Source organism: Rutidosis leptorrhynchoides, chromosome 2 (genome assembly GCF_046630445.1).
Source record: "Rutidosis leptorrhynchoides isolate AG116_Rl617_1_P2 chromosome 2, CSIRO_AGI_Rlap_v1, whole genome shotgun sequence".
Classification (NCBI taxonomy): Eukaryota; Viridiplantae; Streptophyta; class Magnoliopsida; order Asterales; family Asteraceae; genus Rutidosis; species Rutidosis leptorrhynchoides.
In genome coordinates, this window is record NC_092334.1 from 347,987,744 (window position 1) to 348,000,279 (window position 12,536).

A 12,536-nucleotide genomic window follows, 5' to 3' on the forward strand; every position below is an offset into this window, starting at 1 on the left:
TCTGGGTTGAGTTGAATTCGTTTTTATTTATTTATTTATTTATATATTTTTACTTCTGAAGTGTTTCTCATGTCAATAAAGTTTATGAATTTTTTTTTAAAAACCGAATTTATATGTTTATATGAAAAATATGAATAGATTAACATAATTTTTTTGGAGTGAAATAACACCTTAGTGAAAACCAATCTTAGGGTGCGTTTGTTTGTCTGCTAATGAAATGGTTCAGCATTGAATTCTGAACCATTCAGCATTGAGTGTGTTTGTTTCTAATTTCTGAATGACATATGATGCTGAATGGTTTAGAATTCAGCTCTAAATCATTCAGAGATAAAACAATCTTTTAACCATTAAGAGCCTAAATTATCTATAATATTCTCCTCAAATCATATCTCGATCACCCAACTAACAAGTATATTGAATTTTTTATTTATGTCACACGTTAATAAGGTATTTTTAGTCAATTCATATCGTTCATTCTAAATGATTATCAAAAAACTTATTTTTATTCGGAGGAAACCTAAATGATCATTCAAATTCTGAATCATTTAGCACTAAATCATTCAGTTTTATCAAAATAAACAAAGCAAATAAAACTAGAAAGTTGCATACACAAACGCTTCTACCCTGACAACCCTTCAACAATCAGTAATGTAATGATTTCAATAAACCCTAATTTTTGACGCATAAACACTCAAAAATGGCGTATCAGCTCAACAAAGCCTCAAAATCAATCCAATTAACCAATCACATACGCCGTAATCGCTATCACAGTCTAGGGTTACCTTATTTTTCTTCAATTCAGCACGGCTTCTGCACCAATTCACGAAATAATAACAGTAATAATCGAAAAGAAGATAACAATGTGGTTGATTTGAATCAGTATCCAACAGATAAAATTAGAAATTTCTCAATTATAGCTCATGTTGATCATGGTAAATCTACGCTTGCTGATCGACTGCTTGAACTCACCGGTACTATTAGACGAGGTCATGGTGTAGCTCAGTATCTTGATAAGCTACAGGTACAAATTCATACTTTTTATATGTATATATGTATCAATATATGTATATAGTCATTTTGAAGTTTGATTAGCTCATTTGACCTCAAAAGTCAAAATTTCATTTTTTAGTTTCACTTCTGTTTCCTATATTAGTATGTTTTTTGTTTGAAATGATCAAATTTTGTGAAAAAAATTTAGACTTTAGACGTCTGTTTTGGTAATTACATAACAGTTTACAGCCAAAGTATACTTGCTATGTTAAGACATTTGCCATAGAAACTTGTATCAAATTAGCAGTGGCGGAAACAGAAATTTTTTCACCGGGGGCAAAAAAATTTAAAACGTAGCAATTTTTTTGGGCAAAATAAATATGGATGTTTTTGGGTAAAATATGGAGGTTTTTGTGTAATATATGGAGGTTTTTGGACAAAATACTGAGACTTTTGGGTAAAATATGGAGGTTTTTGTGTAATATATGGAGGTTTTTGGACAAAATACTAAGACTTTTGGGCAAAATATGGAGGTTTTGGGGGCAAAATAGGAAGACTTTTGGACCCAAAAAAATCCACTGGGGCAAAATCAAAAAATCCAAAATTTTTGCACTAAAAATTTTGAATCCACTGGGGGCGGGTGCCTTGTCCGTTACTACCTCCGCCCCTGCAAATTAGTACTATTATTTAGCTTGCTGTGTTTTTAAGGACTACTAAACTTGAATATTCCTATTGTCAGTTGTTTAATTCAGGTGTACATTTTTGTACAATGAACTTCTGTAATGAATTGTAATAGGTTGAAAGAGAAAGGGGAATCACAGTTAAGGCTCAAACAGCTACCATGTTTTATAACTACGATTCAAAAGATTGTAACCAAAGCTACTTACTAAATTTGGTTGATACACCTGGTCATGTGGATTTTAGTTACGAAGTATCGAGATCTTTAGCTGCATGCCAAGGTGCCCTTTTGGTTGTTGATGCAGCTCAAGGTGTACAAGCGCAAACAGTTGCTAACTTTTACTTGGCGTTCGAATCTAATCTCTCAATAATACCCATCATAAACAAAATTGATCAACCAACTGCTGACCCAGAACGTGTTAAAGAACAGTTGAAATCAATGTTTGATTTAGACCCAAGTGATGTACTTTTGACATCTGCGAAAACGGGTCAGGGTCTTGAACATGTGCTTCCGGCTGTTATAGAACGAATACCTCCTCCTCCTGGCAAGAGTGATTCGAATCTTCGTATGTTTTTGTTGGATTCTTATTATGATGAGTATAAGGGGGTGATATGTCATGTGGCGATTGTTGACGGGTCTTTGCGTAAAGGTGAAAAAATTACGTCGGCAGCAACGGGACAATCGTACGAGGTTTTGGATGTTGGGATTATGCATCCGGAACTTAGGTCTACGGGTTTCCTTTTAACGGGACAAGTGGGGTATGTTGTTAGTGGCATGCGTACAACTAAAGAGGCTCGTGTTGGAGATACATTGTTCCATACCCGAACGATCGTAGAGCCTCTACCAGGTAATCTCAACACATTTGATCTGGGAATGTTTTTATCCATAATGGGCCAAATTAATTAAATAGCTTAGAAAGAAGCACTGAAACGGGTCAAATGGATCTGACAGGAAGAAAATCTCTCATAGTACTATTTCAGCATATAAAACTCTATAAGTAGCCATTAGAAAATTGATCAGTGAATCTAATACTTTATAACATGGTAGTCACGTTTCCAAATGCACGTACAAATACTTCTTTACTGTATATGAATGTGCAAACAAGTAATTATTTTTTGTAGCTTTAGAAAAAATAAATTATGTTCTTATTAGAATGCAAATCTAAATATCTAACTTCTAAGTTGTTCAGGAATACTCCCTGGTTGTTTCCAACCCTTCCTTGGCCACCACAAGATTCGAACCTGAAACCTTTTGCAAAGATGTCAGGGCCCCAACCATTGGGCTACCTTGTTATGATTAAGAATATAGTAAAAATTATAACATTCAGAATCTACTTGTCTATATGCACATCTTTAATGTGTCATGAAAATATTAAAACTGATATGTCCCTTATCTTTATCTTTAATCATTAGGGTTCAAGCCTGCAAAACATATGGTTTTTTCTGGTCTTTTTCCTGCGGATGGTTCTGATTTTGAAGCACTTAGCCATGCCATTGAAAGATTAACATGCAATGATGCCAGTGTATCTGTTGCCAGAGAGAGCAGCACAGCACTTGGTCTTGGTTTCAGGTCTGTAACATTTCTCTTTTTACATATATATCACGAAACTGAAATCGTCACGAATATTATTTACCAGCGTAGGTTGTATATTCTACAGGTGTGGCTTCTTAGGATTACTTCACATGGATGTTTTCCATCAACGTCTTGAACAGGTGTCCTTTATTCACCTTTTAGGTTCCTAGCTTGTAAATATATATATTATTATCATATTGACTTTTAATTATGCCTACTTATCATATAAACAACAGGAATATGGAACTCATATAATTTCTACTGTTCCAACCGTGCCATATATATTTGAGTATTCAGATGGGAGGTACATGGCTTTCGTCTTTACAAGATTCAGTTCACCTTTTATTTATTTATATAAAAAAACAATTAAATAATTTGTGTTTTCCAGTAAAGTAGAAGTACAAAATCCAGCTGCATTCACTTCGAATCCTAAAGTCCAAGTTGTAGCTTCTTGGGAACCTACAGTTTTGGCAACAATTATAATCCCTAGTGAGTAAGCTTTCAAAATCCCTAAATACTATTTCTATAAAATACATCCCTTATGTTCATCTTAAGTTTGCTGTTATGCAAGAATGATAATCGGTTTGCTTTTGGGTTCAAAATGTAAATTGCTCCTTTTTGCGGTTTTCATGTAAAGGTACGTCGGAGCTGTTATTACTCTTTGCTGTGAACGAAGAGGGGAACAACTAGAGTATTCATTTATTGATAGGTAATGTGTTACCTTTTGATTTTTTATAGTATTACGTAGGGATTTTAGTATTTCTCTTATGCATTTTTTTTTCTCTTTTTTGCAAAGTCTGGTTTAAAGATTTTTGTTAATTATGCAGCCAAAGGGTGTTGTTGAAGTACCGTTTACCTCTAAGGGAAATTGTCGTTGACTTCTACAATGAACTGAAAAGCATTACGTCTGGTTATGCATCATTCGATTATGAAGATTCAGAGTAAGACATTGCTTCCTATCATATAATCATATAATATAAAGTAATAAACTATATAATATATAATATAATATATAATATCTATCGATCTATCTATCTATCTATTCATTATATAAAGCACATGATAATAATCCTACATGTCAACTTCTGATTAATTCATGTCACGTGTCAACTCCTTTATTCCTGCCACATGTTAGTCTATCAGTTATTTCCATATATTAATTGAATTAGATTTTCTATTTTAGTTTAATATACAGATTTCATTACCTAAAATATTTTTTTATATTATCATATAATACTATATTAATATTAACAACAATAAATGTTATAATTATATTAATAATTAATAATATTTACAATATTATAAAACTATTTACAATATTTTTTATTGTAATAAAAATTAGAAAATAGATATTTCTTTATTAACATTATAATATTATTTATGAATGATATTTTATAAAATATAAAATTAATTTACAGATTGCGCATAAATTTAAAAAATTACGTTAATATAATATTTGTAGAATATTATATAAACGCACGGGCTCATGTTTGTCAATTGAAGTTAAAATGGTTATCTGTTAATCCTTATAGATATTTAGATGTATGTATGCTCTCCTTCGTTTAAGATTTTGACATAATGGAATTAGTTTGTACTAATAACATATACAATTGGAGATGTACATATAATACTGTTCTTAACGATCGGTTTAAAAACAACTTTTTAGAGGTTCATATTTAGCGTTTTATCGATTATTTGTCAATTGAAGTTAAAATGATTTCAACAGACGGGCTCATAATCTATGCGTTAGTATTCAATATTAATATTTTCGATACAAATGTTATCGGTAATAAAGGTTTTTTCATTTTTTGTAAAAACTTTCGTCTATATTTTACTGTTGATTCATCACAATTTGTCGCTGGGAGTTTTCAGTTAGAAATTTCTCAAGTAGGTCATCTTAAATTTTGATTTCAATATTGGTTTTTGATGGCAATGGTGATGATTTGTGGTGCTAGTGGAATAGTGGACTAATGTGGGTCGTTTTTGATTTTTAGAATTAGTAAATATGAGTCTGACAAAAGAAGAAAAGAACATGATTTCTTGATGGATATCAATGGTGGGCTTTGGTGCTTGATAACTTGCATCTTGAAATTGATTTGATGAATGTAATATATAACCAATTCATTTGATTAAAGTTGAAATTTATATAAGAATAAACCTGATAAAAAGATATGTATTGAGTATGGAGTATAGTTTATTATAAAAAATGTAAATGTTACTAGGTAAAACGATCAAGTATACATTTTTGAGGTTTGAGCTTAGTGACGTGGCACTAAATACGACGAGGTGGAATCTTTAAAGTGAGGCGGAACTGTTTATATAACGAAAAACGGGTTAACATTAGGTAGCCCATGACAAAATCTTAAACATATGTACCTAAAAAGTTAAGTTGTTCTTAGGTTGTTAGTTACAACTATAATGACCTTTTAATATGAAAAAGTAGTTGAATGATGTACTTGGTTCAAGTAAAAATTAGAGTGACTTGGGAGTGCATTAACCCTTATAAAACGACCTTGGGCAACTTTCATCCTGTTTGACCCGTTCAGAAATGTGGGTCCCACAAAATTGGAAGTTAAAACGTTGATTAGGAAAAATGTGAATGATTGACTAAGTTGGTTTGTTTTACAGGTATGTTGTTTCTGATGTAGTGAAACTTGACATTCTTTTGAACGGACAATCTGTAGATGCAATGGCAACTATCGTTCATAAGTTGAAGGCACAACGTGTTGGCCGTTTACTCGTAGACCAGCTCAAGAAATTTATCGACAGGTTACCCTTTTATCTACAAATGATTTAATTTAAATTTGAATTCATCATTATATGAAATCCACTGACACATTTTGCATAAACAGGCAAATGTTTGAAATCACAATACAAGCTGCTATTGGGTCGAAAGTCATTGCAAGGGAGACGTAAGTTATCCCCCTTAGATTCCAGAAACTTTTGGGTAACAGAAACTATTGACAACGTTCCTCGTTTTGATAGAGTTGCCAATGTTTGCTAGCAAAATGATGGGTTGGGCTGGGTAGGTAACAGGTTGGGTCGAAATGGGTCGGGGTTGACTAAAATACGTTTTGTGCATATAATTATATATAGTGTCAAGTGTCAAATATGAATAAATATCTTTATTTTATTAATAATAATATATAATATAATATATGGTATCTATTATCTGAGTAAAATAGTTTAGTTGGTGTTGAAGTTAAATTGTGAGGGACTCTACCCGTTTGACTCGTTTACTACATATCCTTGTTGGCAGGGGCGGAACTTAGTTATATCCGGAGGGGGTGCCCGCCCCCTCCGGATTTGGAAAAAAAAAAAAAAATTTACACTAAATTTTTTATTTTTTTTACTAACAAATAAGGTTTTTTTTTAGTGTTTACCCTCCTGGCATTGAAACTTTTATTAAATTTTTACATTCGCCCCACCTGTGTCCGGGTTCAAGTTCCGCCACTGGCTTTGTTAGGGATGTTTATAAACAAGTTGTTGGCTATGTTTATACGTATTGCGTTTAACCTTTAACAGATAAAAGAAAGATGAATCTGGCCAATTTACAAGTAAACGAGTTAAAAAAACCTCTTATAGTTATTGCAACTGATTTTGATGGTATCATGTTATCAGGATATCGGCGTTGAGGAAGAATGTTCTTGCAAAGTGTTACGGTGGAGATGTTACAAGGAAGAAAAAGCTATTGGAAAAACAAAAAGAAGGAAAGAAAAGAATGAAACGTGTCGGGTCTGTTGATATACCTCAAGAGGCGTTTCATGCTATCTTGAAGGTATCATAGCACCTCATTTGCTTGCGCCCTTGGCTTTGTTAGGGATCAGATGTTTTTTGGTAGTTTAGTTATTCCCAGACATTAATTTTTACTTCTGAAAGACATTTTTTCTCTCCAAGTTTACTTGGTACAACAATAAATGTCACACATACACGCCATTGGAAAAAAAAAAAAAAAAAAAAACATGAAACCGCAACTATTAATTAATTGCTTATTACATTCGCTTCAGAACTGCCCCTCACATTGTCTGTGTATGTCGAGTACGTGACATTTTCCCACCTTTTAGGCCTCTAATGACTGTCACCAAATGTGTTCTTAGAATATATTTGAGACGGGGGTTAATAACCTAATGTGTATATATTTGTGGTAAGTGGTGGGGTTTGAGTATTTGTGTTTCTAAAAAATACATTAGAATCCTTGATTGCATACATGGGTTACATGTATCTCGAATTAAAAGTAGGTCATCAAATGGGAAATCGCTAATGACTTCGTTCTATTTAAGCAAAAGTAGGTCATCGAATGGGAAATCATTACTGACTTCGTTCTGAACTCGATTGAAAACATCATTTCAGCTCGAGTCATTAAATACAATTTTTTGTAGCATCAAAGTGTTTATCGAATATCACACAATGTGACCATAAATAATCTACAGAGAGCACCAAGTCTTTATCAACTCCTACCATTGCTCGCCTACAAAAAACTCGTCGGTTTATAAACGGGACAATCATAAAACCTACCTTTGATCGGCCATCGGAGAAACACCATCCCCTAAGTAAACCACCCGGACAGAAGGTCATCATCATCATCATCATCATCATCATCATCATCATGAGAAGAGTTTATGGCTGTCATCCTAGGGTTACAAACCTCGCGATCTGAACGGACTTGGAAAATTTTTACAACCACAATTCCCCTAATAAGATGCACACCCTACATGATTCTCTTCGTCAGCTTACCAAGAGTACATCCACTATCTCCGAATATGGGCAGAAAATTAAATCTATATGTGATCAACTCAATCGAACATCCTGTTGATATGTCAACAAGACTCACAGGTTTCTTTGTGATAAATAGAGTGCTCTATTACATAAACGCTCCAAACTTATTGATATTGACTATAACTTCGTTCGTGAACTTCATTCGTCCCGTCATATCTACACTAAGTTCGTGTTTAGTGCTCTTCAGCTTGCTGACATATTCACGAACAGCCTGCCTCGTCCACTCCTTCGAACCCTTTCGGGCCAAGCTTCTGCCCCCTCGTTTGCTTGAGAAAGGACATTACCGATAAGATTTAAAATAGAATTACAATTTCACGGATGAGCCGACCCATCCTAACATCATTTATGAGGAGCTAGACGATGAAGCCTTCTCCTCGGATATGTAGATTTATTTATCTTGAGTTTGTTACACTTTGTACCTATCCATATTTGTAACATATACTATAATATAATGTAATCGTAACCCATTCGTGGCGTATAAGTTAATATTTGATTTTCAACCATTTAATTTGAAAATTAAACCGCATAAAAATTGAAAAAATCAATTTGGATTTGAATCCTGTTTTTAATTTGGTTCTTTTCAGTTTCTTTCAATTAAAACGAAAATCGACTTCAAAATGGAGTTCAACTAATAAGAAAGCAATTTCAACACTAAAAGTCGAAATTAAAATTGTTATTATGGTTATTTTACGGAACATAATTTTTTTAGTTTCCACTTTTAGAAATCGACGCCAATTAAATTTCGTTTTTTAGTTTGGTTTCAGTTTGATTACAATCTACTTTAAAATCGAATAAATTGAGAAAACCGAAAATCAAACTTACAAAACTCTACTATAAAGAAACCATGAACGATAAATCCTTAAACATGTGATGTAAACCTTTATATATATATATATATATATATATATATATATATATATATATATATATATATATATATATATATATATATATATATATATATATAGCCAAAAGTTCAAACGAGAACCATAAAAAAGGCGAGATTTATAAAAGTTTTCACATGTAACTAGATTGAATCACACATAAACCTTGATAAAGAGTATGAATTGTGACAACCCAGAAATTTCCAACCAAATTTAAACTTTAAATCTTTATATATTCCCGACACGATAAGCAAAGTTTGTAAGTTGAATCTCAAGAATTTTAAACTGTGTTCATACATTCATTTAACCTCGACCAAATTTCAAAGATTCACGAACCATTATAGGATCGGATATGATTATATATGTATATATGTATATATTATAACTTGAAAACATTAACAAAGTATTAGACGTATAATACTTTACATAAACGTATTTGTTTCGAAATATATATATTCAAATAGTTATCGATGGGATTAGAAGATGTTATCAAATGATTGACTTAACAGATACATTGAATTAGGATTACGAGTCTCTGTTAAGAGGTCCACTTTGATTTAGAAAACCTTTCCTTTTTAACGATATCCGGAATATTTGATAAAAGTGATTTACAAAAGTGTCATTAACGAGAGTTAGTCAAAAGTTAGAAATCATTTCCGTTTAAATTTCAAAAATATACTTTACTTGATTAACTCGTGTCCCTCGATAAAGCAACTCTTTAGTTTTCATATTAAAAACATTATTTGGTAAAATAACTAATATTATTTAAAAACGAGTTAAAACGAACTTTGAAATCTATTTGGTTTTGAAAGGCTAAATATTATTTCATTAGTTAAAATATTTCAAAAATATTTATTAGGTACAAATTTACAATTTTAAATAAAAAAATGTGACGATCGCTCCAAATCCATATGGACGAACACGTCATTCATCGATTTCATTGTGATGTATTTGACCTCTATATGATACGTTTTGTAAACATTGCATTCTTTTGAAAAGGCACACCATAAATGAATATTTAAATCAAAGGTTTTCGACATCTGATGATTTCTACATATAGACAATCACCATAAATAATAGTTTAGAACAGTACTTCCGTTGACAATGCAGTCAAAATAAGATACATGGTGATGATTTGGTGAATGCAACGTTTCCTTGAAAAATATGCCATGTAAGACTCCATGCACATAGCTTGTCTAACATATAAGCAAACAGCGGAAGACTTCTTGGGAACCTGAGAATAAACATGCTAACAAGTGTCAACACAAAGATTGGTGAGTTTATAGTTTTAATGTTTTGCATAATCTGTACATAAAGGTGGATAACAAGATTTCAGTTGTTTCATCCAGAAACGTTTATCAAAATATTCTACGAAATTGAGCACCCTGGTAACTAAACTTAACGTATATATATATTTTATACCCTTTGTATAATCATCTTAATAATACACGCAAACCAACGTGTACGCTTCTCAAATAGCATACGTCCGTTAAAAGGCTAGTGATCTAGCTCGGATGGGGATATCAAGCCCTATGGATCCATATACTACTACTCGCGCCCACCAGTTCTTATAACTGACAGTTACTAGTTACCAAAGCTAAGGGATTTTTGGTTCAAACTCAGTGTAGAATTTAGTATGTACTTGTATCCATTGTGTTTAAAATAAAGTGCATGTATTCTCAGCCCAAAAAATATATATTGCAAAAGCAATTAAAAAGGGATCAAATGAAACTCACCTTAGTAGCACATAAAGTCGTTCACCAAAACGTGACTGAAACTCGGATTACCAAATAATCGTAGATCTCAACCTAGAGAACATATGTTGGTCAATAAATGTCTATCAAGCTAGGTCAGGTCATAGTGTATCACAATCCTAATGCTCGAGATCGACATACAAAAGTTATCTAAAGTCGTTTTAAAAAGTCAATTTTAACAATAGTTCACAAAACATGATGTACCTTATATAAGGATTCATTTACTCGGTTGGTATTATTCAAAAATCCATTTTATCAATCTCGTAAACAAGTTGTTTAAATATTAATTGCAGATTCAAAAGCAATTCCAATTAACGTCAATCATAATTCAGTTGATCATATCTTTTAATCCGTTCATCGAAACTATTCGATATCTAAATGAAAAGTTATTGATTTTTCGTTAGCTTTCCAAAAACATGCATATCATATATCTTTTTCTAGTAATATATGTATTTAATTCGTGATTCATTATAAACTGTTTAACGGCGAAATTTAGCATACAAGCATGCATAAATATATATACTCGAGCACTAGACATGGATACACAATTAATATATAAAAGATAAGATATGAATGCTCACGTATAAATATTGAGATTCAATATTGCAGGAAAGTACGTAGACGCAACAGAGATGATAAACACTAGGTTTGACTTGCGAACAATACCCATGAATATTACCCATAACCTCCATAGCAATAACCCATAATTTCCTTAGCTCTATCCCGCTCGAAAAAACTATTTTGAAAGTGACATGCTCATGACCTCGTCGTAGTATTCTATGTATAATACTAATTAATAATAATATAATACTACTAATAATATTAAGATTAATAATAATATTAATCTTAATAATAATAATAATAATAATAATAATAATAATAATAATAATAATAATAATAATAATAATAATAATAATAATAATAATAATAATAATAATAATAATAATAATAGAGAGATTGAGACGAGAGATATAAGTAAATAAAACTGGTACCAGACTTCGCGTTTTATAGCATCTGGCCTGAAAAAGTACCTCATGCGATCGCATGGGATTTGTGCTTCAAGGCCATGCGATCGCATGGCACCCTGGGACAGCTCACAATTGTTTAACTTCTAGTTTGTCGACATATTTTTATATTATATATAATATATTTAATTTATATAATTAATTATATATTATATTAAATTCACGTGCATAGTTGACTTGTAATTTTTGTTCCGATAAGTCATACGTCATCACTCGACTTATGTCCCGGTTCTGGTTTTTCGAGTGTCACTTCGTACGCTGAGAAAACTTGTAATTTACATTTTGGGACACGTACCTTTGTCAAAATATAGCCTTAAATTATCCCTAAATTATATCACTCAAAGTGTATCTTAAACTTTCGAGTGTTTTGGTTATTTACTTCTATAAATCATTATCTCGCAGTATATACATATACATATATACATTTTCATTTTGAAATAGTGTTTCACTGTAGCAAAGTTACTGTAGCAAAGTTTTTTTACGATAGCAAATAGTGATTTTCGAAAACACTGTAGCTTTTCGGGTACTGTAGTAATTCGAACATACTGTAGCAAATTAGTGTTTTACTGGTTCATCTTAAACGTTTTAGTTAACTTATCTAAATATCAATCGAATCAATAATCGAATGTTACTATCGTTTACTAAATAACTTGAAATCATATATATTCAAATAGATATATAAACCAATAAGTTTAATGTACGGTATCATGCAATTAAAACTTTGTTACGTCTTCAAGTTATAGTATATATATGTATCTATTTACATATAATGGTTCGTGAATCGTTGAGAACAACCGAAGGGTACTTGAATAGTTCAAAAATTTAGAGATTCGGTTTTACAGACTTTGCTTATCGT

At 31.8% G+C, this 12,536-nt stretch overlaps 1 protein-coding gene across 1 annotated transcript; it reads left to right on the plus strand.

The window, feature by feature from the left end:
* Positions 1–634: 634 nt before the first annotated feature.
* Positions 635–7,234, plus strand: LOC139891955 (translation factor GUF1 homolog, mitochondrial-like). Its single transcript, XM_071874980.1, has 11 exons — positions 635–1,021; positions 1,787–2,516; positions 3,082–3,238; positions 3,327–3,381; positions 3,478–3,545; positions 3,630–3,734; positions 3,879–3,950; positions 4,069–4,182; positions 5,870–6,010; positions 6,094–6,153; positions 6,863–7,234. The coding sequence occupies exons 1-11, from the start codon at positions 698–700 to the stop codon at positions 7,026–7,028; spliced, it is 1,992 nt and encodes a 663-aa protein (XP_071731081.1). The 5' UTR covers positions 635–697; the 3' UTR covers positions 7,029–7,234.
* Positions 7,235–12,536: the final 5,302 nt, after the last annotated feature.

Excerpts from the sequence above, each read along its gene's own strand:
- LOC139891955 (XM_071874980.1), top strand. The coding sequence starts at position 698 with ATGGCGTATCAGCTCAACAAAGCCTCAAAATCAATCCAATTAACCAAT. Across the intron at positions 3,546-3,629 it reads TTTGAGTATTCAGATGGGAG|TAAAGTAGAAGTACAAAATC; the intron begins GTACATGGCTTT and ends TGTGTTTTCCAG. Across the intron at positions 6,154-6,862 it reads AAAGTCATTGCAAGGGAGAC|GATATCGGCGTTGAGGAAGA; the intron begins GTAAGTTATCCC and ends TCATGTTATCAG.